The sequence below is a fragment of the Lepisma saccharinum genome, chromosome 6 (genome assembly GCF_977018435.1).
Source record: "Lepisma saccharinum chromosome 6, izLepSacc3.1, whole genome shotgun sequence".
Classification (NCBI taxonomy): Eukaryota; Metazoa; Arthropoda; class Insecta; order Zygentoma; family Lepismatidae; genus Lepisma; species Lepisma saccharinum.
In genome coordinates this window covers 70,791,758-70,819,496 of record NC_139234.1, presented here as the reverse complement: position 1 = coordinate 70,819,496, position 27,739 = coordinate 70,791,758, and the positions used below count along the sequence as shown (strand labels likewise).

Here is a 27,739-nt window from a genome sequence, read left to right as displayed (position 1 = left end):
GGTTTTGGCATTTGCGAAAAATCAAGCGAAAAATCAATGTACCTACTAATTGGAAATTAATTTCTGGCCATCCCTCGTATAAATCAGTAGATGGAAAGTGAAAATTTACCAGGGCTGGCAGAGAAAAGTCAATTCTTGAAGAAAGTGATTTGCTTTTATGATTGAATGATTTGGGTAAATATGATATTAAAATATTTACGTATTTATTATTAGTATTTTATTTCATAATATTGGACATTAACTTCACACAGTGATAGATTAATGCCCATCTCTCACGAGTTTAAACAGACAGGACAGGCACTGGCATTAATTTCATTGCAACACTAGTGTTGCAGAAAATTTGAGTTTGGGAGCATGCACTTGCCAATTTTTATAACGTTCACCAATGCAGATTTATGTTTCATTTTTTTGTGACAGTAGTATTCAATATATATCCCATTTGGTTGGATTCTTCTTGATATCTAAGAATAGTGCAATATCATTGTAAACGTATGTTAACTTGTTTGAAAGCAGTAATACGTCAGAATGATTAAAGAAAACCTTCGTAAGCAATGCTACATTAAATAAGGTGAAGTGAGCCAGAAGAGTAATAAAATTGATGCAGCATATTTGCAGTCTAAAGCTCTTCTTGTTTATGCATGCGATTTTTGTTGGATGTTGCAGTCCATGCAATTTCTGTCGCATGTTGTAGTGAGATACTCTCTCAGGTAGCGATATTCGACAAAAATTGTATGTATCAATGGAACCTATTTGCTTCCATGTTCTTTCAGTTTGCCCAACAAAATGCCTTACTACGACGTCCGACAACTATCGGACGGCGCCACCCGCTCTTATCCCCTCCATCTGTTGACAAGTCCCCTTACTACTCCCACACGGACAAGAAAAAATGATAATTCAATGCATTTTCCACTTAATATTAAGAGACTTAACCTTTACTCCTCCGATGATACCATATGGTATCATCAGAGTAAGGTCGTACTCGCCCGATGATACCATATGGTATCATGGTGCTGATTACGAAATGAATGTGCTTTTTGGACCTTCATACTCTTATGTTTGGGTAGAAACTCTGACACAGGTCTGGAGCAAGCCTGGGAAATTTATGTTGATGACCAACCTCCTCCCTCTCCACAACATATCCATGCCACATTCCCGAACAGAGTTTCACATTTTTGCTCATTATTCAACTTGTATGGCACTCAGGAACATGAAACATGTTTCAATCTCTTTTGAAACGTCCATTCTTTGAAGAGAATACTAAGGTTTGCACCTTGTCCCCAAAATAGCAGGAGAAGAGGGGGCAAGCTCCAGATTTTTGTTTTTTTTTCATTGAAATTCGGTGTTCGCGCCCCTCAAAACCCCTTTCTCGGTTAGGCATTCTGAATTGTACACGGTTGCATGCTCTGATGTTCTATCTATAAAACAAAACTTATCCGAAGTAGATTGCTCGCATAGTGCCAGAGTTATAACAATTTTCCTCCAAAAATGCAAATTACCTATTTTTTGTAAAAAAAAAAAAAAATCACATTTTGGCTTATTATTCAACTTGTATGGCACCCAAGAACATGAAACATGTTTCATTCTCTTGAGAAATGTCCATTCTTTGAAAAGAATAATAAAGTTCGCGCCCTCTCCCGAAAATAGCAGAGGAAGATGGGGCAAAGTCCAGATTTTTGTTTTTTCCATTGAAATTCGGGGGATATGTCCCCAAACCCCCCTTCCTCGGTCCGGTTTTCTAAATTGTACACGGTTGCATGCGCTGATGTTCTAGCTGCAAAACAAAACTTATCCGAAGTAGATTGCTCCCATAGTGCCAGAGTTATAACAATTTACCTCCAAAAATGAAAATTATCTATTTTTCGTAAAAAAAAAATATCACATTTTGGCTTATTATTCAACTTACATAACACCCAAGGACATGAAACATGATTCATTCTCTTGAGAAATATCCACTCTTTGAAAAGAATATTAAAGTGCGGCTTCTCTCCAAAATAGTGGGAGAAGAGGGGGCAAACTCCAAATTTTTATGTTTTTTCCCATTGAAATTCGGTGGCCGCGCCCCTCAAACCCCCCTTCCTCAGTTCGGCTTTCTGAATTGTACACGGTTGCATGCTCTGATGTTTTTTCTGCAAAACAAAACTTATCCGAAATAGATTGCTTCCATAGTGCCAGAGTTATAACAATTTTCCTCCAAAAATGCAAATTACCTATGTTTCGTAAATAAGAATTCACATATTGGCTTATTATTCAACTTCTATGGCACCCAACAACATGAAACATGTTTCATTCTCTTGAGAAATGTCCATTCGTTGTAAAGAATACTAAAGTTCGCACCTTCTCCCCAAAATAGCAGGAGAAGATGGGGCAAACTCCAAATTTTTGTTTCTTCCATTGAAATCCGGGGGTTGTGCCCCCAAACCCCCCTTCCTCGGTCCGGCGTTCTGAATTCTACACGGTTGCATGCGCTGATGTTTTAGCTGCAAAATAAAAGTTATCCGAAGTAGATTTCTCCCATAGTGCCCGAGTAATAACAATTTTCATCCAAAGAGTATTCGAATTTAAAATTCCCGCCGAGAGAAATTTCTCTCTCTCTCTCTTTTCCTGCCATCAATGGTTTCTGGCACCGTGGTTGTGTTGCGCATAAAAGGGGCCTAAAAGTTGAGGCCGAAACTTACGAACGAGATTTCCTGTTCCCGTGCACAGTTCCATAACGATATCTTTAAATAAATAAATAAATAATAATAAAAAAAGTAAATGAAGACGAAATTCCCTGACTTTTTTTTGACACCTCAAATTCCCTGACTTTTCCCGGTTTTCCAGGTCTGTCGCCACCCTGATTATTAATGAACGTTAATGATTCAGACTTCATCCTATTTGGGGAATGGCCACATTACTTTACTTAATTTTTTTTTTTCACAAAACTTCAAGCATACAGAAATTTAATTCTTAAGAAACAAAATGAACAAATCTTAACCAAAACTCAATTCAATTTCAGATTTCCAAATATTCAATTTCTTTTAAATCCCAGGACAGATATATAACAATGAAAGTTCATTCACTATACTGTAAAAAATAGCAAAAATTCTTGACCAAAAGCATAATTCCTTGATTTTTCTTGACCTGTCTGTTGACTTCTTGACATTTTCTTGACTGGTAGACACCCTGTAATAGTAACACCCTTTGAAATTATTTTTGGTTAAATGAGTGTTAATTGCTTTTTCACAACTTGAGAACAGTTGTGCACCCAACTGGGGCATTTGTTCAAATTGGAACAATCATTGTTAGAACAAGTTTTTATGAAGTAAGACTTGAAGCTATCCTGGCAAAGAACGATGAACAGATTCTCTCGGGCTATCGACCAGATGAGTTGTGGAACTGATTCCAAGCTTTCCAACCTTTTCACCAGAAAGCTCTCCGGAGTTATCAGCCGAATTCTAAAGAAACATAACATAAAAACCATTCACAACACACCTCCGAAGATTAGAAGCCTACTACACAACCCCAAGGATGAGTTAGGACTCAAAACACCAGGAGTCTACCGTATTACCAAGGAAGCAATAGCCATTTATGAAGAAAAAGACACTCTTAATCGCAACATGGGGCTCGAACTGGACCCAGCCTGGTTAGCGTTAGTTAAACAGAAACGCGCACGTAACAGACACGCCACTTGATTGGTCCGCCATCGTCACCAGGATTCCCCCCTCCACGAATGTATATACACCAGGTTGACGCTCAGAACTGCACTTCAACCCTGAAGATGAGAGTGACGTTAGCTCTTGAAAGCTTGGAATCAGTTCCACAACTCACCTGGTCGATAGCCCGAGAGAATCTGTTTAAGCTTTTATGACTCACTGCAAAGGTGAATTTCGTTTAAGATAGTATTAATACTTTGTTTATCATTAGCACATTTTTATGTATAAACAGTAATGCTAAACGATAAATTGAAATGCTAATACAGTATAACTGTGCATTTGAAGAAGAAATTGAAGTTCATGTTCAATGACTATTTTACTCCTTTTAAAATTTTATAGTGTCTTTTTCATTATTTTTGGGGCCTATTTCAGAGGTTTCTCCTGCTTGCAAATCTGCACCCTACAGTCAGGACGCACTAGCAACCGGTGTGGAACCACCCGCTCTGGTAGTGACGCGCCGTTGCCGGATTGACCTACTTCAGGATTTTCGCGAGCCCACAGACACACATGTAGGATTAAACATCTGGTTAAACAGTCAACAACGGGACCCTTCCATTGTTCTCATTCCAACTCTCTTCCTATTTAAAGGAACAATGTTAACTACTGCTGTTCTTTCATTCATTTTTTTATGTTTTTAATACAGGTAGCTCGAAGCATTAATAACACATGTACCAAATGTATCATTAATGTTACGAAAATCGAGCAATTGCCAAGCGTTTCATTGTAATTTATTGAACTCTGTATTGCCAGAGCCTGTATTGTCATGTAGCTTCCGAAATTAACTCACTTCTCACACACCCACATGTGCCTCTCCCTGATGGTACAGTGGTAGGGTAAGCGTCGTCGCCTTGTAATCAAGGAGTCCTGGGTTCTATGCCCTGTCAAGGCACATAGTGGTTCGGATCCCACTTCCAACTGTAGGTCCCTTCCAGATTAGCCGTATTGTGCATAAAATGGACTTTAAAACACCAACTCAATCAATCAATTCACACACAATTGATTTGTTCTTGATAAATTTTTCTCCACAATACAGTAACTCAGTTCTGTGAAATTCTGTTTTAGAGGTGAATTTTTGTACGTTCCGCAAAATATATTTTGGAAACATGTTAACGAAACGAAGTTGTACATAATTTGTTTATACGTAATTCGCTCTAATTTTCAAGAAATACATTTCATTTGTACGTTCTGAAGCTTCAACAATGTTACATAAGTATACATTTCAAGTCTTTACAAAAGGGTGAGTTTCGTATACAAAAAAAATAGGTGGGCATAGCTGCGGTCGGTATCGAGTTGCGAAAAAGACGAACGCCGCGACAAAGAAGGCAAAGAGAGGTGGCATGAAATCAAAGGAGAACGATTTGCAACAGTGTTTTTCATAACACAAGACACATTTTCTTTGTTGGTAATTGTGATACGATACAACACAAGTAAAGATGCCGGTAGCTGATGCTTGCAATGTACCATAATAAAAACACAACAAAGGTTCTTTCATTGAAGGTTTTCGGTTGCTGTGTAGAGCAGGAAGAGAAAATGTTTCAAGCTTGCCAGAAAGTAAAATTCACACGGGAAGTTAACGTTAACCTACAAGAAACTTCTAGATTCATTAATTTATCACTTTACGACGGAAATAACATATTAGCATACTGATACGTACGTGCTTAATTTCGCGTGACATTTTTTCCCCCCCTGAGCTTGCCAACAGCTGATTAGTCTGTCTGCCTGTTTGTGCGAACGTGGCAACGCAGAAAACCCCCAGCCACATGGCAGACAACGAGGAGACAGAATTTGGTCACGTTCTGCTGTTCTGATTGCACACCGCTTCTTATCGCGGCCCGACTGTAGTGATGATATGATGAAACTAATGAAGATACACTCACACGCCAGGATTTCAACCTGGGAAACGTGTCATTGTGGCAGGCTGCGCTAACCACTCTGCCATGGATATTGGCTGTTCAGTATTATGCTAATTATTAGTTTTGTGACATGTTCAGGATAGGAAGGGGGAGGGGCATAAATTATCAAGATGTATCAGGAACTGTTTGTAAAGGTTTAGTGTAATTGTTTATACAATATAACTTTTACTAGACCAAGCATTTTTCTTTACTTTAGATTTTTGGAAAATACACCTCAAATTGTGGTTGACTTTGGTCACAGATTATTTGTAAAATGACTTACTTAAAATATATTTCAAAAAGAAATTGTCTTCCTTAGTGGTAATTTAAGTATCAATGTAAAAGCAACTTTTCATAAATGGATTCTTCAAGTACTTACTCTTCTTTCACAGTGTAGGCCTGAATTGTTGATGCATTCCTGCTTCTGGTATTGTAACCATGTTTTCTGTTGACTACTGATGATGAAGATTCTGCAGGAAAGACATAACTTGGATCATCTTCCTCTGTTTCACTGTCTTCCTCTGTTTCACTGTCTTCCTCTGTTTCACTGTCTTCCTCTGTTTCACTGTCTTCCTCTGTTTCACTGTCCTCGTTATTTTCTTGCTTCACTTGCTGTATTATTGGGATATTTTCACTATTATTTTCTGCTGCCTTCAACAGCGTGTCAAGCTCATCACAGACAATGTCCATCAATTGCTCCCTTTTCATGTTAAGCAAAGAATCATCATGGCCTGAATTCTCATCGTCAGATATGATCCCACAGGTACCCTTTTTATTACTCCTAAAACTTTCACTTTCTGAATCTGTAGTTTTTGAACCTTTCTGTTTTAGTCTCTCTGCATTTTCCACCATGGAAGCCAACTGAGATATGATATTAGCTTTTATTGTGTTGGCAACTTTATCTGAAAAGCATGCATTTTCCACACTCATATCATTTGGAGTTATGGGAATTGTAAATGTTGTATTATCAATCTCTACAGGCTGATTTGGAGCAGAATCAACCTGTTCTGAATCTTGGCTTGCATCAGACTCAAGTCCTACTTCCATTTTTATCGCTATTTCAAAATCCGTGTCCACATTTTCATCTGACAATCCCAAAGCACTTAATATGTCTTGTGTATCCATGGTTAATAATTACAGTCTTTACAAATCATCTACTACCTGGGACACTGATGAAATTTGCTTCACTCTGTTGACAGTGTAGACTGCATAATACTAAAAACTGAAAGTAAAAACAAAACAATGCATGAAATACATGACAATAAATGCTATAAGAAGATTAAAAAATTATTCAATCACAAATTTAACTGTAAATAATATGAAGTTTTAGAGATATTTACACTAAGCTACTCATTGCAAACCCACACCCATGGAGAAACTTGAGTTAGTTCTTGGCTTCACAAATGAAATTAATGAATCCTATGGATGAGTTTCCAAACACTTTTTACCACTTTTAACTAATCGCAGTAATGAGAGTGAATGGTGCTTAGATGATATCAGCACCGGAGCTAAGTATTTTGGCATCCTAGGCAAAATTGTGGTGTGGCACCAAGAACAGACATTTTATGTGCCTCCTTCGATATTTTATTCTTATGCCATGGTTTGTGGTATTTATACCCTACAAAGTTTGAAATGAGGAAACAAACACACATTAAAAATAATATAGGTTGTGTTTAAAGATTTGTAGTTTGCATTTATGATTTTTTTTAAAAATATAAGTCTAGCCTATTTAATAATATTTCAGTGATGTCTTAGTGTCTGAAGCAGGCGCGGCTCGTGCATTATTTACCCGGGGGTTCACTGAAGTCATGTGACATATATTCAGTTTCCGCAAAATAGACTTCCTTCGCCTAACAAAAGGATGGGGGGAGGGCTTAAAAGATTTGTCCAGAATTTTTTTACCTGGGAGTATAAGGTTTTGTATTAGGGGTGTGCGAATAAATTTAGGGCTGAAACTACAATAAATTGTGCCTTTATGAAAAAAGTTGAGTTTTCTTGGAATGTCATGGACGTCCTCAAGTAGGGGCAGGTAATATATTTTTTTCCCCCAGGAGGAGCAAAAAACACTCTTTCAGTCTGAAGTTGCTGCAACGCTTTTATAATAATTACCAAAAATTACTGTGACTGACATTAAATTATATGCGTGTAATATATAATTTTTGGTTTACTTTCGATTTCCATGGTGGGCGGCCCCCTTTTCCCCTTCCGGACGTCCATGCCGATTAATCAGAACTGGTCCTATATTTATTAAAGGGAAATGGCAACTAATGGCATGTGCATTATAGAAATCAAACCTGAGACCCTTTTCATTGATACGCGACAGCTTTGTTCAAATTTGGGGCTGGTCGACCAGCACACGCTTTTTTTCAGTGGACAAGGAAGTTTATTTTAAGTTAATTATGTGCATTTCTATCGGTCATTTCTTACCTGCGCGGACAGCAACGCCTACAATGCATCAAATGACATAACCTAGGTAAAGTCCATCCCTCGCTTCACTCGCAGCATCACTTAATACTTTCCAACAAGTATCCAAGCACTTCAAAAACTAACAAACTTGAGACGATTGACACCGAGCGACAACGAGTCACGTCTTCGTGCCATTCTTTCTCTTTCGCGAACCCGAAGTGTTTCCACCTTTAAGGAAAAACCTCTGAATGCATTCACGAGCTATTTTGGTAATGTATCTCCTTTATTTTAATTCATCGCATCTAATTCCAGCTTTTATTTGTTTCCACTCATCCATCTCTGCCACAATCTTGCATTTATTCCAAGAAGTTCGGTGCAAAAATGATACAAAGAGAATATTGAATATGTAATGTGTGCGCTTCAAACTTGAACCGCACACAGCAACACTGGAAGGGAGGAAGCAGCGAGATCGGAGCCTTGTCCAGCGCCTTCTGCGAGAGAACGAACTGCGCATGACCGTTGGGTGTCGACATAGGTTCTGCAATCTCATCTTCCATGTATTTTGTCCTATACCCTCCTCGAGCTTCTGCTCCCGCGCGAAGCTTTCACAATGGCAAGAGCTGTCCTGTGGGGGTTCAACTGAGGGTCTGTATCAGGGCGGCCGATTCGCGGTTTCTTCTTCTCAGCAAAAGAGTTTGCCGTATTACGGGCACAAATACATGACTTATTGTGTAGAATTTTTAGCGAAATAATGTGGAAATGTAAAGACATTGTTTATTGTTCATTCTCGAGGTGATTATCGTATATTACTGGGGGTTCACTGATCCTGTGCGCTATAGGGCCAACCGCGCCTGGTCTGAAGAATATCTTTAAAAACATAGCATTAATACTACTTTTGGAATCAGAAAATTCCAGCAATGTTTTACCAGAATATAAGCCTACAAGTAGAAGAGGAAAAATGTTAAGAATAATAATTAAAGTAAATAATACAGCATGCTGTAAGTTTGTAATTTAAAATTATTAAACTCTGCTTGCAAAACATAACATCATTATAAATTATGTATTACACATTATTCTAAGTAAAATTGCTTTTAATGAAGTAAAAATCATCTATTATATCGCATCAATTTACCATTTTTGAAATTTCTTTTAGCACTCTCTCTCTGTGCATGGGCACCTAGCCTACCCCTCGCTACAGGCCTTGAAGACATTGATGAATGAACACTTGCAAAGAAACATGTATACTCAGGCCAGGAATTCAAAATCGGGCCACCGGTGGCAATGCAAAAGTGGTAACAAATATTAATGCTCCAAACTTGGAGAAATTTATAAAGTTAGTTCAAGATTTTTGAACATGAAATATTTCAGGCCTTGGTCTGGTTCTTGGGTGAGGTATGGTACATGAGCTTACATTGTGGACAGCAGGGGCGGTCCGTGAATTTTTATTATTATTGTTATTATGATTCTTATTAACTGTCATTTATGAATTCTTCTATCACTAGATTGTAGAATCCATCTTCATTTTCATTTCAGTTTTCAACTTCTTCTCAATTGCTGCACTTGGGTATTTCTGCAGTAACTGTGAATTCGGCGAAGTGCTGAAAACGACACTAGCACTAGACACCGGAATTATGGAAAACAATTAACACCCATAACTTGAAAGAAAGGAGAAGATGACAAAGTACTTTTCTTAAAATAAAATAAAAGTTATTGTAATCCCTTCTAGATATCAGAGGAATTAGCGACACTTATTGCTCTTCTGAGATAAGACGAGCGAAGACAAAATGTTGACCATTAACTTAATTTCAAAGGACAGAAAGTGTCTTCAGAAAAACTTTTTTTACGTTCTTTTTATCAACTACTTCTGATCTCCAGTTTCCGCTGTTGACCTTGTTGCAAGTCTATTCTCATAGTTTCAAATGCTGCCATCAGATTTTCAGTGCAGATGTGAGTTTGGAATGCTTTGAGTAAATTGTTCATGTCATCAAAACCTGAACTGCTGCTCTTTGTGTGATTGCTGGCCGATATAGACACTGCAGCGACTTGTTTTTATTGCAAATGACAAGAAAATAATGGACAGCAGGGCATAAACAGAGCCAGCCAAATGAGAATTATTATATATCTGTATTTGTATGTATTTTTATGTTGCTTTCCTCCCTCTCCAGTTTAACCCTAACAACAAGAATGTTGTTTACATGAAATTGAAGCAGGGACACTTATAATAATTCACCAATTTTTCGGTGGAACTGCAGCACTTCAAAAAGGCTTGCAGCATTTCAAAAACTTTTTCTTCTTGTATCATCTGGGTCTAGAAAGGGGTTCACATAAAATGTCACAAGACATTTTAAAGTGCTATAATGCTCCATGAGAATAATTTGGGAATTATTTAATGTCATTAATATAATGTGTGATGTGATGCGTTGTTATGAGTCAATAACTAGCCTTTTGTTATTCTAAACTGGAATTATACAAGTATTGGTATCGGTTGAAATCAGTATTGGTATCCGCTCAACCCTAGAAATTATGCTAAATTTCTGTTTTATTTTTAAAAATTGAGGCACGAGCATCACATATCCTGACACAGAAGACTTCTGTTGTGCTTCCCTCCAAATTTGGTCTATCGAGCATGCATGTTGGCTAAAAACTAGCAGAAATTAAGTTTCCGAGCTTTTCCAGGATAAATTTTACATTTTTCCCTGATGCATAATTCCATAAGTGTGCCATACATGCGATTTTTGTCGCTTGTTGTAGTGAGACATTTTTTCAAAGTTCAACGTAGTCGGACAAGGTTATCCTATAAAAATCATATGCATCAATGGAGCCTAAAATGTTCATCCGACATATGCTGTACCACAACATTTAACAAATTACAGGGTTCCATGTTGCTTCAGAATGTCTGACAAAATGCTGTACTATGACGTCCAACAACCAACGGATGGTGCCACAGTGGTGGTACCACCCCCCCCCCCCTTCCATCTGTTGACAGTTCTGTACTCTTACTACTCCCATACAGACATGAAAAAATTATAATTCAATGCAATGTCCATGTAATATTTAGAGGCTTACCAATTTTTTCTGCCTCTCCGGAAATTTCTTCCCTCCCTCCTCCTATCCTACCATCGCTGATTTCTGGAAGTGTGGTTGTGTTGCATAAAAGGGGCATAAAAGCTGATGTCGAGACTTAAGTACAAGATTTTCTGTTCCCATGCAGCGCTTCATAATAACATATTTCAAAGTAAATGACTGGCACATTCATTCCATCGCAACAAAGGAAGAACAGGTCAATCAAGACAAAATTCCCTGACTTTTTTTAACCTATCAAATTTCCTGACATTTCCCGGTTTTCCAGGTCTGTCACCACCCTGAGCATCAATAGGGCTGAAGAAATAAGCAAAATTGTATACAATTTTATGAAATTTTGAACCCCTAGAATTTTTCTTTAAAAAACATTAAGTGTTTGTTTCCAAATAGTTTTTCACAATGAGCTCCATTTTTAGAAATGGATAAAAATTGCTACAGTGATAGCTTAATATGTACATTGAACAATGCAAAATTCAATAATGGAGAAATGTGAAGAAACAAAACAACACTGTTTCTCTAGACAAGTGAAGACCAGAACACTGAGCTAATACAGTGGCACAACATATTTGGTTTGTTGATTTTCATCAATTGTGTTATAGTATTTTACTCCTTTTTAATTGAGCAAATTATTTTAGTTTGCAAAAAAAAAAAAAAAAAAAAAAAAAATATGTAGGTATACAGGGTGAATCAAAAGTTCAGCACCATCAGTTATTATACGGCATACGGATTTAGAAGCGATATCGGGTCGTACCACGCAAAGCCTACCCGTGGCAATCAGCCAATGGCAGGAGTGCAATGTTTGTACAGTTAAGAAACTGTGGCATGCAAGTTGAATGCCAAGTTCTGTATTTTTCTTGCGTGCAAGAAGTCTTCATAAAAGTCACCACTTTAAGGTCCATCATAAGATGGGTCAAGACATTTTGAATCTGAATGTCCAAGTTCCATAACTTTCTGTCGCTTACAGCCGGAGTTATAGTTTCTTGAAGAAAGGCTGGGAAACAACATGTATCAATAATTACACAACCTTTCATTTTCCTTCAGCTTTTCTTTTCACTCTTTTTTTTTTTTTTTTTTTTTGCCACCATGTTGACACAGCTGAGTTGTTGTGTTTTGGAAAAACAACAGATGTTAAATTCGTCTCCATATACACAATGACCCTTCATTGCTTTGAGCGTTCTCGAACATTACAAGTTTGAGTCAGTTCGAGTTTGGCATTTTCGTAGCAAGGGTGGTGTACAATTATTTGCTTATCATTTACTCGAATGCCACAAAAAGAACAGTTGTGAGAGGATTGAATACCTTATCTTCGACTTTTGTGCAATAGCGTGTGTTCCGTGAGTGTTATTTGATAATGTAACTCTCGAAATCTAGCACCAGTAATACAGGCACCAAGGGTAAAATAATGCATTCACAAGGCAGAAATATCAATTTTAAAGCATATTCTTACTTCAAAGAACTCACGTCGGAAGAATTGCATGCTAAAACAGTGTTTTCTGAATCTAGAACTTATACCTAAAGTGTGTGATGTAAGTATGCATACTGTGTCACATATTATAAAATAGGGTAAAACATCTACCTCAGAATTCGGGGAACTGCTATTTAAACCTTCTGGGAAACACGTTAGAAAAAAAAGTGTTACTAGCTTAGATCACTGAAAAAGATGTAATCCGCCATTCTGCAGTCTTTCCCTTCCCTTCTGCTAGCAGTTAGTTTGGCAACAGCGCAATATCATTGGTTGAACTCATATTCCTTCTTAAAGCATATACCCTATAGTGCAGATTGCAAATAAATGGAAAGAGAAGAAATTTGTTGAAAATAAGTGGTTTCTCAATCTAATGAGCTTGCATCTGAATGTAGAATGCACTGTTGATATCTAGAATGAGCCCTGACGAGAAAGGATAATGCCTTGTTGTAACACCCTTTGAATTTATAAGGTGCTTGTTACTGCAAAACTGCATTGTCTTAATTATAAAAAATCTTTAATCATTATGAATTCCTTATTTAACTAGTACAGTATTTGATAATTTGCAATTGTGAGAAAACAGACTGTGCTTCCTGCTAAATGTAGGCATAAATTCTGAAACACTGCTTGTGTTAGATAACAATTTACAAATAACTTCCAACTTCCGCACTACTTCATTCATCACAGGAAAATGCCCAATTAGTTGACATCCTTAACATATTTTTCTTTGTAATTAATTGTATCATGTAAAGCAGAAAGGGATTCTTTACAAATATGTTGGCCCAAGTTCCTTTGTTCTATTGCAATTTCATCATACTACGAATGCCATTTTAACACGGTTCGATTTCAATTTACCTCTGTTAACACATAGAGTGCAGTTTTAGCGAATACTTAAGATTTTGTTTAATATATGCTTTCGTAGTTAGGTTAGGTTCTCTTAGCATTAAAATAAAGTCCCTAAATGCATTCTACTACAGTTTCGCAATGGAAGCACGCATGCTGGTGTAAGGTAATTTTCAAGTTGTTTTATCAACTAAAATAACTTTCTTTCGAAATCCAAACAGTGCTCATTACTTTAAGGAAGGTTCAAATTTCGTGTGACAACGATTTCCAAAATTCTACGATAATTAGTCTCTCTGCTAGGAGAATTTGAAAAAAAAAAAAAATGGAGCAAATTTACAATACCGGAAGTAGGCTATCTCCAATTTGTTTGAAATTCGGCATGCTCACTAATTTTGGCCTCGTAATCAAGAATCTGCAGTTAAAATTTGGCGGTCACGTCTAGAAATTGCAAAATACCGAAATAAGCGGGTCTGTGAATGGAGTAAACACCCTTGAATCGTTTAAAAACTATGTTCATGATGATCCTGAATTTTATCTATGCTTGCCTAACCTAACCTTACCGTGAATGGTTAGTGGCAAACATTTCTTTACCTTTTTTACGCAAGACTCCATTTTCTCACATGCAAATCAACGGGTCTCACTTAATGCACAACACTTGAGCAACCTTTGCATGTCACTGGTTCATATCATCAAACATGGTTACCATGTTAATGTATGGACAATCAGAGCGGTAATTTCTGCCCATTATTTTGCAATTTGTAAACGTGACTGTCAAATTTAAATTGCAGATTCGTGATTACGAGGCCTAAATTAGTGAGTATGCAGAATTTCAAACAAATTGGAGATACTTCCGGTATAGTAAATTTATACCAAAAGAACATAAAACAATCAGAACCATTACCCATAATATTCCTAACTTAACAAAAACTTCAAACTACTATCGATGTCAAACCTAACAAAAACGTCAGATTAGTATAAACATTAAACTCAACATTCCTAACCTAACAACGTAAAATTGCCAATTGCCTTTACATAGCACCGGATATCTCGTCAAGAATATAGATAACAAATGCAAGGGAATCATTGTAACGAATTTCCATACATAGCTTGAAAATGTGGGTTGGCATGTTTAAAACATTTAAAACATAGGGTTTTTTTTCCCTTTTTTTACAAATGTTTAATAAGCTTAAAACAAAGTGTTTTAAGTGGGTGTTTGTTTAGACTTGTTTAAAACACATTTTGGTGCTTGATATTTGACAGTCTGTAGCTATTTGCGTGTTTTGTAACTTTGTCTTTTCATTCATTCCATGTCATTTTGTTTACTGTTCACAGAAATCTTGTCAGTGGCTGAAAATGTATATATCGTGCTGAATACCCATGGGCCACTTTGAAACACCTGGCATTGTTTTTTGTTTACAAGCATATAAAACATTTTTGGGTAACAGTTCCGATTGTTTTATGATTTATCCTAGCACAAAGACTAATTATCGTAGAACTTTGGAAATTATTGTCACACGAAATTTGAACCTTCCTTAAAGTAATGAGCACTGTTTGGACTTGAAAAAGTTATTTATGTTGAAAAAAAAAACAACTTCAAAATTACCTTACGCACTTCTCATGGACAAGATATTCTCCGTCGACAAGCAACAGTAAATATCGTAGAAGCGTGGGAATGAATGTAGAAGTAAATCGGAACCTTAGTAGAATGCATTTAGGGACTTTATTTTAATGCTAAGGGAACCAAACCTAACCTGCCTAACCTAATCACAAAAGCATATATTGAACAAAACCTTAAGTAATCGCTAAAACTCCACAGTATGTGTTAACAGACGTACATCGAAATCGAACCATGTAAAAATTGCATTCGTAGCATGATGAAATCGCAATCGCGGTATTCTGTAATTATACCCAGTTTTGTTCTCACACTGTATTTTGTTGCATTCACGATAAAATGTATGGTAAATGTTTACTATCCTTCGGACACCTATAACTTCTGAGTTTCGTCAATTTTTGACATTTGTACTTACCTATCTGCTTCGCGGATCATTTTTTAACGTGTATTCACGTTTTTTTGATCAAATTTTTTTTAAAAAAAAAATTGTTTTTGTAACTGAAGAACGTACGTTTCCGCAAATGGTTTGTGGGGCTATGTGTCAATGGTTCGTGGGGCTATGCGAGAATGGTGTGTGGGACTACGCATATTTTTTTCGAAACCAATTTTTAACTATTGTAACCTATTGTGACCCTACCTAACCTAACCTTACCGGAAATGGTTCATGGGGCTATGCGTCAATGGTTGAATTTCCGCTATGAAACATTCCCACATCACACAAAACACCTTCCAGATGTTAGACAATACTACAGGAACTTATTATGGTAAGTAGTTTCTTCTGTAGAAATGAAGAAATCTGTCTGAAGGTTAGTAAACTAGTACCAAATGTATTTCTGAAAACAGAGTAGCTACCACGTGGACTGAGAGTCTGGCAACTGTAGATTAGTTGAACTTTCTTGAACAGCCTTACATGCAAGATTCAAGACTAACATAAATAGTTATTTTAAGAAGTTAGTTAAGTGTTTACGTTTTAACTAGGACCACAGTCCTTCATTGGATGATTAACAGATTCCTTATTAATCATTATTCTTAGAAAAAATGCTTTCTTGGCATTATGTTTTAAACGTTTAATTTGTTTAAAACATGTTTTTTCGGTTCTTGTTTAAAACATTGTTTAAAACATTGGTAACTGTTTAGTATCGGATCAACGTATTTCTTCAATTTTACAGAAAAAACTACTTATGGAAATGAGTCTCTGTGGCATTTGCAAAGTTCGTGAAGGTATTTTCTTTCTATTTGACCTGGAAATCATGTATTTTAATTCCCGTTGCTTTCATTTCCTTCGTCTACGTGAACCGGATGCTGCGTACGTTCGATAACGTAACCCCCTGTCAGTGTTTCCAACCATGCCGTTGTTTTGCCAGAAGATGACAATTTTAACTATGTTCGCCTAACCTAACCTTGCCGTGCATGGTTTGGGGCTATTCATGAATGATTTGTGGGGCTATCTGTGAATGGTTTGTGGGGCTATCTGTGACTGGTTTGTGGGGCTACACGTGCATGGTTCGTGGGGCTATTCATGAATGGTTTGTGGTACAAACCCCTTTTTGGTAACAGTTTACTATACCGGAAACGGATTTCTTCAAATTTACAGGAGAAAGTACGGTACTACTTTACTATACCTGAGACACCTGGGAATCATTTCTTTCGCACTTTTTTACATTGCTAACATACTATTCTGCATTCCGGAACACTTATTTAGGTGAAAATAATTGAATTTGTTAGGAAAGTAATGTATATTTCTTACATTTACGAGTACTTACTGTTCTTGTTTATTTCCACACACAACATGGTGATAGCTTACCCTTGATCGTTCCTTGAGCCAGAAAAACCATTGACGTTAGCCCAAAAATTCACGATAGCCCCACAAACCATCACGGGGATGAGGTATGCCTACTAGGTTAGGTTAGGCCTGTTAGGTTTGGTTCCATTAGCACTCCTTTCGTTCAATTTAGCATATACGGACAATACGAGAGCGTATTGTGCTCTCATGCAGGAAGCAAAGGCGGCAGCAGCAATAGCGCGTCGGAAATAGATTTTCGTACAAAACCACATGCATTCGCATTAAAATGAATCAAAATTACATTCCCGAACATCAACAATGCTACAGAAAATGATTTGCATAAGTACTTTTTCCTGTAAATTTGAAGAAATCTGTCTCAGGTATAGTAAAGTGTTACCGAAAGTACTTACGCAAATCATTTTCTGTAGCGTTGTTGATGTTCGGGAATGTAGTTTTGATCCATTTTAATGCGAATGCATGTGGTTTTCTACGAAAATCTATTTCCGTCATGCTATTTCTGCTGCCGCCATTTGCTTTCTGCACGAGAGCACAATATGCTCTCGTATTGTCCGTATATGCTAAATTGAACAAAAGGAGTGCTAATGGAACCTAACCTAACAGGCCTAACCTAACCTAGTAGGCATACCTCGTCCCCGTGATGGTTCTTGGGGCTATCGTGAATTTTTGGGCTAACGTCAATGGTTTGTGGGAAGTAAGGAACAACAGTAATTACTCGTTAATGTAAGAAATAGACATTATTTTCGTTAGAAATTCATTATTTCATCTAACGAAATGTTCTGCAATGCAGAATAGTACGTTAGCAATGTAAAAAATTGCTATATAAATCATTGATAGGTGTCTCCGGTATAATAAAGTAGTACCCCCTTTTTTAACTATGTTAACCTAACCTAACTGTGTTAACGTAATGTAGACAGTAACACGAAAGTAGGTATATTCCGGTTAAGAAGATTGGAAACACTGAATTTCCACAACGCGACTTAAGCTGTGCCCGCCATATTGTGTGTTACGGAAGCGAAAGAAGGAAGAACAATAATAAATGTTAATGTCAAAAATTGAAATTATTTTCGTGAGAAAAGCAAAATCCCAACTAAAAGAATGTTTCGCAATGCACAATAGGTAAGTACGAATGTTAAAAATGACGAAATAAACGAGTGAGAGGTGTTGTCCCGATACTAAACAGGTAATGTCATTGCCAACTTCCTGTGATGATCGGTGCTTTCTCGTTAGATGTTTGTTTTCGTGTTATGTATAAAATGTAAACTCATTTCCGTAGTTTCTTCTGTAAAAATGAAGAAATATGTCTCCGATATAACGAACTGTTTCCGGCAATGACTAATTATTTGATTATAAAGTATCTCCGCGAGCTAAAAACAACGGCAGACATTCACATGAAGCACATTCTTCACAAACAAAGCAAAATTTTCAACCTTCGTGGGTCGTGGGTGTACGGAGGGTCAGGTCACCGGCACCCCAAAATAAAAAGATCAGCCATTACAAAAAAAAGTAATATAAACAATAAACGATTAGAAAATTATACCTAACAGTCGGAATGAGACTACAGTTCCTAGGCGACGTAAACTAGAGTCTTACCGGACCTCATGTTGCTATAGCAACCACTGGAAACAAACAACTGTCAAACTCATGCCCCGCCCTGAACTTGTGACGTCACCAAGAGGACACAAGCGGAAGGAAGTTATACAGAGAATGTAGTTGAATTGAAAAGTCTTTTTATTTACTACAGAGCGAGATTCAGCCTTGGGCTGCTCTACCACCTAACTCTGGTGAATAAAAGTTACAATGCATATATTTATAATACTGAAATCAAATATGTAACATATCATGAATGAATTTGACATAAATGAAAAATAATAAAATTATAAGAGAATACAATGACAGATATATTAACACACACACGCACGCACACACATACACACGTGTACATACGAAATTTCCAAATCGATACTAAAATAGCATGCACACAGGTTGAAATTTTCCTTGTGTCAAATAAGTGTTTGCAAAATACATGGTTTTACTTTACTTGATTCCTGTTGCTTTTTGCTTAGCCGTACGAGCTAATGCTCAATTGTTATAATGCAATAAAAATAATACGACTTGTTCTTTAAAGTTGTGAAACATAATCGGGAAGAGCATTCCAAATCTTTGCAGACCAGAGGGAGAAGGAGCCTTCGAAACTGACAGCAGAGTGGCGGGGAATGTCGATTTTTCGCCGACCTCTAGATTTGTATGGATGTATGGAATTTCTAAATGCCAGTTTCTCGTGGAGATAGCTAGGTGTTTGCAATGTTAACACCTTATATATTGTAGAACACTGATGCAGAAGGCGTCGCCTAGACATGTTAAGGATTTTGTATGTATTGAGCAAGGGTAGGATGCAGTGACGTGCACTGAGGAGTAGCTAGTCTAGCAGAGATAGATCAATCAATCTCACATCTCGAATTATATTCAAATCACAATATTTATTGTCTTGTTAAAGCCACCACAGCTCATACGCAACACCTTTTTTTCCACGCGCTTCTCGTCCATCGGTGTTCTCCGCGGGCAAAGCAGGCCGGATACCCTAGCTCGCTCTTCTTCAGCCAGGCCAGTTTCCAGGTAGAAACGGCCGGCTCAAGGAAAAGGAAGATTTCTACCTCTACTTCCCTTGCCCCCACGCTCCCCGCTGCAATGGTTGAAAGCCCAGGCTTTCAGGTCCCCCAGTCTATCTCCTATAGGACAGATAGGGGATTGGTTTCTCATAATTTTTTTGTAAAATTTTCTGCAGTACTTATGTTCTCTGTATTTACACAACCTTTTACACGTTGTACAATATGTGTGTATGTATAATATGGGATGTAGTTTTATTGTTTATAAAATGGGAACGTGTTATGTGCAGACAATAATGTTATGCTTTCTTTCTTTCTTTTTTCCTTTTTCAAATATGGAATATATAATGATTAAATTACAAATATGTGCTCAGGCTCTCTCTGACTCTCGTTTTAGTAGTGTTTTATTTAAATATACTAATATATTGGCCTGTAACAGTCATAAATACGGATGTATTTATTTGGGCAAGAGAACGCGTGTTCATATTGTTGTTGGTTTGGTTTATTTTACTTCGCTTTTCTGCCACATTTGGTTATCGCGAAAATGAGGATTGAGTGATGATATGATGAAATTGGTGAAGGGACCTCATATGAACAATCCAGGCCAGGATTCGAACCCGTTATGAGTGCGCATTCTTGTCCTATGTGTTGCAGTGAATAATGAAATAATTTGGAATGAAAAATGTATCTCAGAACTCAAAAAGTCAAATGAATATCATTGAAGAAACTACAAAAAAGTGTGTTGTGTTTTGTTTCCTGTCACCAAATCAACCAAGCGCGGGGGAGTGGTTATCACAGCGCGCTACGACACCAGGCGTTCCGGGTTCGAATCCCGACCCGGGCATGGGCGTTCCCTGTGCTCGTCCCTTCATCAGTTTCATCGTATCATCTTCACAATTAACCAAATGTGACAAAAAAAACGACGCTAAGTAACAAAAATGAAATCAAATCATTGATTGATTGCTCAAATTGGTTTATTTTACTTCGCTTTTCCGCCACCTTTGGTACAACAAAATAGATGAAGGAACACACACAAAGAACACAAATGGCCAATCCGAGATTCGAACCCAGGATCTCTGGCTTAGAGTCAAATCAAATAGTTTTTTATTTTCGAATGTGGGTGGGGGTTACGTGTACTTTTTTCTAGTACTCATTCATAATTTTGCAATCTTTTCCTGTTATTGACATTCTTCTTTTTTGAAGGAATACTGGCCATAAAGGGAGAAGGGGTGTGACTCACGCCAACCCCTCCCCCTTGAGCACGCCACTGACTGCTACCCCAAGTGTCGACGTCACCGCACGTCACTGGTAGGATGTGCTGATTTCTCCTGATCGAGAGAACGTAACGAATGCAAGAATTCTGTATTTTTGTATTCTGTTCGATATTTTACGTTGTAAATTCGTGCCGTACACCACATCACAGTAATCGAAAATAGGATATATTAGAGTTTCGATGAGATATAATTTCGTTTCTCTAGTGAAAAAGTCTCTCCTCCTGTAGAGTGATCTCATTATTGTTAGTGCTTTTGTGTATTGCGCTGAGTGTTCGGGAATAAAGCATTCTGCTGCGAACCGTCTGCGGTGCATGCGCGCGCAGCGAATAGACTGATGGACTTGCTCATGTGAGCTCGGCCGTGCAACATAGTACGCGCGCGTCTCCTATTATCTACGATATTAGACAGTTGTAATTACGGTTATACATACCAATATGTATTCTTTAGTATTATAAATATTCTAAAATCTAAATCGATGTACCGTGTTATTCGTCTGGTAGAACTACGCCTAAGGTAAAACAGTTAACTTAAATTACCAGAGTATCAACGCACCAGAAGTCGGTCATTACCGCAACATATGGTCCTCCGGGCCGGATGAATTACGGATATCGGTAAACGACGGGACTGGTGAAAGTGCAGTTTAGTGAAGTGAAGTGTTACCGACAGTGAAAGTACAGTGAAGTTACAGAACAAAGCCGTTTTCCCGCCACTTCAGCCACGCCGCGCGAGGGGAAATTAGAGCGAGCTAGGAGAATCAACGGACAGCACGATCCAGTCACAGGGTTGCCAAGAGCAGAGGAATTATCGACGGCTGCAGATTCCATGTACGTGAGTAAATCCTTTTATTTTCCTTTTCCATGCTTGTTTGTTCATATTCCTAACCTTGCCTGAGAAAATGCCGGAAGAAAGTGAAATGCTTGAGAAGCTAGTGAGACAACGCAGTGTAATTCAAGGACAATTAACTCGGCTTCAGAACTACGTGTCCAATTATGACGAAGCAAGTGGTCATGTAAACGAAATTGTAGCCAGGCATAAGCAACTCGGCAGTGTTTGGTCAAAACTAGAGGATGTAATGGACAAAATATCTGAATTATCAGATGAGCAATCTCACGACGAGAAGAGAGCGTCACTTGAGCAAAGTTACTTCACGTTGGAAGCTAAAATGCTTTCAATAATAGACAAAGACTCGACGAGAAAGAATAACACATGTAAGCCTGAAACTAAATCTCCAATCAAGCTCCCAGATGTAACTTTACCAACGTTTGACGGAAACTACACTCAATTTTAATCTTTTCAAGATATTTTTGTAGCCCTCATAGAAAAAAATGAAACCTTGTCAGACATACAAAGATTGCAGTATTTACGGCTTTCGTTAAAGGGTGATGCATTACAAACGATTGAGAATTTGCAACTCACAGGTGCTAATTACAAGGTCGCCTGGGATTTGATTCAGCGCAAATACAATAATCCAAAGTTAATAGCCGCTGCTTACGTAAATGACATTTTGAATGTATCTTCAGTCACTAAGGAAAGTGTAACAGAATTAAGAAAGTTCACGACCACGATTAGAAGTTCTATAGAAGCATTAAGAAACATTCAGGGAGACGCGGACCTAATTGATATTTTTCTCGTTCAGTATCTTTCAGCTAAATTGGACAAATGTACGAGAAGAGACTTTGAAAAACAATCAAGCAACACAGAATTCAGTACCATAGAAGAATTGCTCATATTCTTAGAAGCTAAGTGCAACTATCTACAGAAATTCGAAGCGAATGAACCTTCGACATCAACGAAGTCGTTTTCAAGGTCACCAGCTGTTAGTAACGTCAGGTCAAGAACGCCACAAGCATCTAACACGTATTTTACTGCATCGGGTAAAAGCTGCATCTATTGCAAGGATGCCTCTCCTTTTCATCCTTTATTCAGATGCCAGTCATTTTTGAAATTGACGAATAAACAGAAATATAAATTCCTGCATGAGAACCGCATATGCACGAACTGTTTGCGTTTTGCTAATCACACAGTGTTAAATTGTAAAGCCGGCTCTTGCAGGTACTGTAGGTTGCGTCATCACACGAGTTTGCACGAAGAAAGGGGTGGCGAGCGCCGTGTACGTCCCCTTCCTCCAGGAAGATCAGCTGCGAACGAAACAAGCAGTGTTTCCAACCCTCAAGTCGGAAAGGGAACCAGCTCATCGTATTCAGTAAAGAATAAGAACAAGAATGTTTTGCTGGCTACTGCCTGTGTTCTAGCAAAAGACAAAGATGGAAAATACTTGCCTTGCCGCATCTTATTGGACCCGGGGTCTCAAGTGAACCTCATTGGTACGGATATGGTACAACGTCTTGGGTTACGAAGACAGAGACAAAATACGTTGATACAGGGAATAAGTTCCAACACTGTAAATTCACCTTTTGCTGTGAATGTGGAATTAAAATCAAGATTCAATGAATTTACTGTAGAGGCACAATGTTCTGCCTTGAAAAATATTACGGAACGTTTGCCTGCAGAAAAAATGGATATTTCAACATGGGAGATACCTACAGATATTGACCTGGCGGATGAAAACTTCAATGTTCCTGGAAAGATTGACATTTTAATTTCTGCAAGTGTATTTTTCGATATCCTACTGCCAGAGAAGATGTCGAAGCAAGGACCTTATCCTACGTTACAAAATACACAGTTTGGCTGGATTGTAGTGGGCAACACTCCAGGAACAACGTCACATCCAAGCAGATCATTCTTTATACAGGGTGAGCCGTTAGAAATCCTTTTACATCGTTTCTGGTCGGTGGAAGATTTGTCGGAAGAAATTATGTCGCCTAAAGAAAAGAAAATGGAAGCACATTTTCGCCAAACTACAGAAAGGAATGAAGATGGCACTTACACGGTACGCTTACCTTTGACGGAAGATAGATAAGCATTAGGGGAATCTTTGGAATATGCACACTCCAGATTTTTACAGTTAGAACGCCGACTAGAGAGAGAACGGGAATTGAAAGAAGAATATGTGGAATTTATGAGCGAGTACGAGAGATTACACCACATGCAAGCAGTGCAGGAAGTGCGAGAGGCGCCAGCAACGGGAGACATCCGATATTTCATTCCCCATCACCCAGTTGTGAATATAGCCAGCTCCACGACGAAAGTACGAGTAGTATTCGACGGTTCAGCAAAAACGACCAGTGGCAGGTCACTCAATTGCCTACAAAGTGCAGGACCGGTTCTACAAGAGGATCTGTTCGGTTTACTGCTTCGCTTCAGGACTCATATAATCGCTCTAAAATCTGATATTGAGAAGATGTATAGGATGATTCATATGCACCCTTCTGATAGGAAATTACAGTGTATATTATGGAGAAAATCTCACGACGAACCACTGATGATCTACGAATTAAACACTGTAACTTATGGTCTGACATCTAGCTCATATCTAGCAACTAAATGCCTACAGCAACTGGCGACAGACGAAATGCACAACTATCCACAAGCTGCTGAAATACTGAAGAGAGACTTTTATATAGATGACTTGCTGTCAGGGCAAGAAGACGAGAATCAAGCCATTAATCTACGTAAAGAACTGTCAGCATTATTATCGGCAGGAGGATTTAAGCTACGAAAATGGGCATCCAATTCTGCAAGAGTAATGGAAACTATACCTTTAGAGCTACGGGAAGTTAAAGACACGATTCTGTTTAACGACGACAGTACAAAAACTCTAGGCGTCAATTGGAATACCACCGCTGGCACTCTTTGCATATTAACAGACGGAGATTCAGCGCTAGCGCCAGAACGCAATACTGAGTTGGCTACACTCGTACCGGCGAAGAAACATCATCTTACAACCTACCCCCTACGCAGCGATCCAGTACACGAGAAAGCAGACACCAACGCTTGTTGTGTAAACAATCACCCAGCTATCAACAATGAAAGAAACAGTAAGGCTGCTGGCTGCAGCAAACCTCCTTACGATAAACAAAGCTTTTCGACGATACGTGCAAAGAAAGAAAACAATTTGGCCTGCTACAATTTGAACATTCAAGAAACATTAAGCAAGCGCAGGGTTGCCAGTCATATCGCGCAACTCTTCGATCCGCTCGGAATTATTGGGCCTGTTATTGCACTGTTTAAACAGTTTCTACAGAAACTATGGAAATTAAATGCATCCTGGGAACGATGGACTAGTGCGTGTAGTGACAGTGAAAACGAAAGACGGAGTTTTTAGAAGAAGTGTTGGTAAAATTGTGCTCCTCCCCATAGGTAAAGACGGAGATTAGTTGAATTATGTTCATTCAACCGGGGGGAGTATGTTCGGGAATAAAGCATTCTGCTGCGAGCCGTCTGCGGTGCATGCGCGCGCAGCGAATAGACTGATGGACTTGCTCATGTGAGCTCGGCCGTGCAACATAGTACGCGCGCGTCTCCTATTATCTACAATATTAGACAGTTGTAATTACGGTTCTACATACCAATATGTATTCTTTAGTATTATAAATATTCTAAAATCTAAATCGATGTACCGTGTTATTCATCTGGTAGAACTACGCCTAAGGTAAAACAGTTAACTTAAATTACCAGAATATCAACGCATCAGAAGTCGGTCATTACCGCAACACTGAGATATGCCCTGCCCAGGAAAATTTGGGATCAAAAGTAAGGCCTAGATTTTTAACCCTTGATAGTAGAATTGGACCGAGATTAGAGCTAACAATAGACCTTTCAATTGACATTAATGGCTTTTATTCCTTATCGAGGGGTGACGCTATGGTTAATTAATCAAGCGCCACGTGTCGGGGGTGGAGGAGGAGATGAGTCATCGATGACTCATGCACACGTGTGAGTTTGGAATTAATAGTTTTCCATTAGTGCACAAAAGATACTATTGTGTATCCCGTTTTTACCCTAACCTAACACTATTGTTGTACTTTACATGTGTGTTTCAGCCGGATATGAGTCACGGATGATTTATACAGATGTGGAGTTTGGTTTTAAGGGTTTTCCATTAATGTACAAAAGACACTTTTATGGTACCAGATTCCGCCCTATTCTAACCCAAGCAACTCAGTTCCGGCCTATTCTAAGCCAGTTTATTCTTTTCTTATACGCGTTACGCCCGGATATGAGTCAAGGCTGATTCAGGCACTCGTGGGAACTTGAAGTTAATGCGTTTTCAGGACACGTTTTTGGCTATTCTAAGCCAATTGATGGCGTTACTCGAGGTTTGCCACGTCATGAGTGGCCATTTTGACATCGGTGCTGGATTATATTAGGTATAATTAAGGATCTGGATTTTTCCGGATTCAACCGGCCCCGATGCGATCTGGGGTAGAAGATATTATAACACAATGTATGGCGTTAGCCTATGTTCGCTTTAAAGGCGAAGAAATTGAACGATGTAGCCTATATGAAAACGAAGTATACGGGCAGAATGCATGTTATTAATAATAATTGCTCTTAAAAAAGGGAAGAATACATTGACCGCAAGAACCTGCTACAAGGTGGCGGACGAAATTCGCACCAGAAAAGAAGAATATTTCACCGCCTCCCCGAACGGCGAGCTATCATTGCCGGCCGAAACGAGAGAAAGGGTCTCCTTTGTTAGCGGCCCCCCTACGGGAACTGTATAGGATAGGGTCGCGTATCGCCAATATTTTAACACGTTTGTATTGATTTTTTGATGTTCCAATTTTATTTTGCGGAAGTAATTTACGCTGCTCTTTTCTTCCGCCTTTTGTAACACTGCAAAGACTATTTGACCTAAAGCCAGTGGCGAAGCGTGCTGTCTCTGGAAGGGTAGGCACAGGATGGAGCAGGGTTTGGGGGGAGTGTAAGATGTGATTTTTTTAACAGTAGTATGTTAAAATATAGCCCCTAGAAAATAAAAGATAACATATTGCCTGAATCTCGTCTACTTAAGTCGGGATAGTGATTGTAAAGGATAATGTAGTGATTAACACTCTCGCCTTATAATCAAGAAGTAGAAGGTTCGATTCCTCCTGGAGGCATTAGTTACGATTCTACTTTAATCTAGTCTCGATTAGATATCTGAGAATAAAGGCGCTTCTGTCTCGAAGGTCAGAAAACAGTGACAATGGGACTCGATGTTCTGACCACGCGTCACCCAATGAAAAAGCCGTTCTGTCAAACCCTAGCCATCTTACATTTGTTAGATTAAAGCTGCTCGTAAAAATTATTTGCTACTTCAATAACAGTATTGTAAATGTTTCTCGCATTACAGAAATGGTTGGTTCACTTGATCGTCACTTAGCGTTTATTTCTTTTTAATGCTGACCTCCGCGGCAGATTGGTTATAACAGCGTGCTACGACAATGGCCTCAGGTTCGAATCCCCACCTGGGCATAGGTGTTCTTCGTGAGTGTCCCTTCGTCAATGTCATCATATTATCGCTCATTCTCATCTTCGCAATTAGACAAAAAAGGCAGAAAGCCAAGTAAAATAAAGTAAATCTATCAATCAATTATTTCTTTTTAACTTTTTTATGCATATAATTCTTCTTCAACAGGCGACTTTTTTTAAAAAAATATAATATGATTTAGAAAATGATGAAATGCTAAATGAGAACACGGACTGTGTAACACACCGACCAGAAAATTTCAGTAACATGGATTTTCTCTATACGTTTGCATTGTACATACTTTGCCCCATTTTAAAAGTAGCGCGTTTTCAGTTATGTCACTAATCATGAAAGGAAATTTCGTCTCAATATCCCTTTCCTCAAAGAAATAAAATACTTTCCCTCTCTGAATCGAGATTGGTGTGGGGCATATCCAGCAGCTAACACTTCGCGAAAAGCGGTTCTTCAAAAGAGCTGAAAGCACCAAACTTAACACTGGTAACCAACTTGCATGCATTATTTGCAGTTAGAATTCTAATAAAGCCTACTTTGATAGGTTAGGAGGTCAGGCTTAGAGGTGTTAGCAACACATTTTCGCTACATGTTAGCAGCTGGGTGTGCTCCGCTCCCGGCACAGCTCTGAATCTTCCATGGAAACACTGCTTCAACAAGCTCTGTACGTCCACTGCCTGCTTCGTCACGCGCTCGTACACGA

General features: G+C 38.4%; 1 protein-coding gene across 6 annotated transcripts in view; it reads right to left on the bottom strand.

The window, feature by feature from the left end:
* Window positions 1-27,739, bottom strand: part of LOC145988858 (uncharacterized) — a 211,102-nt gene that overhangs the window by 26,692 nt on the left and 156,671 nt on the right. For 2 of the 6 annotated variants that reach the window (XM_083124106.1, XM_083124104.1), the window contains exon 2: window positions 5,964-6,806. In XM_083124106.1, the coding sequence (XP_082980232.1) occupies window positions 5,964-6,709 (746 nt within the window). In that variant the 5' untranslated portion in view covers window positions 6,710-6,806. Of the gene's footprint in view, window positions 1-5,963; window positions 6,807-9,122; window positions 9,159-15,403; window positions 15,440-18,219; window positions 18,296-18,329; window positions 18,424-27,739 lie in introns of those variants that run through there. The other 4 variants (XM_083124101.1, XM_083124102.1, XM_083124105.1 and 1 more) reach the window with 4 other exon arrangements.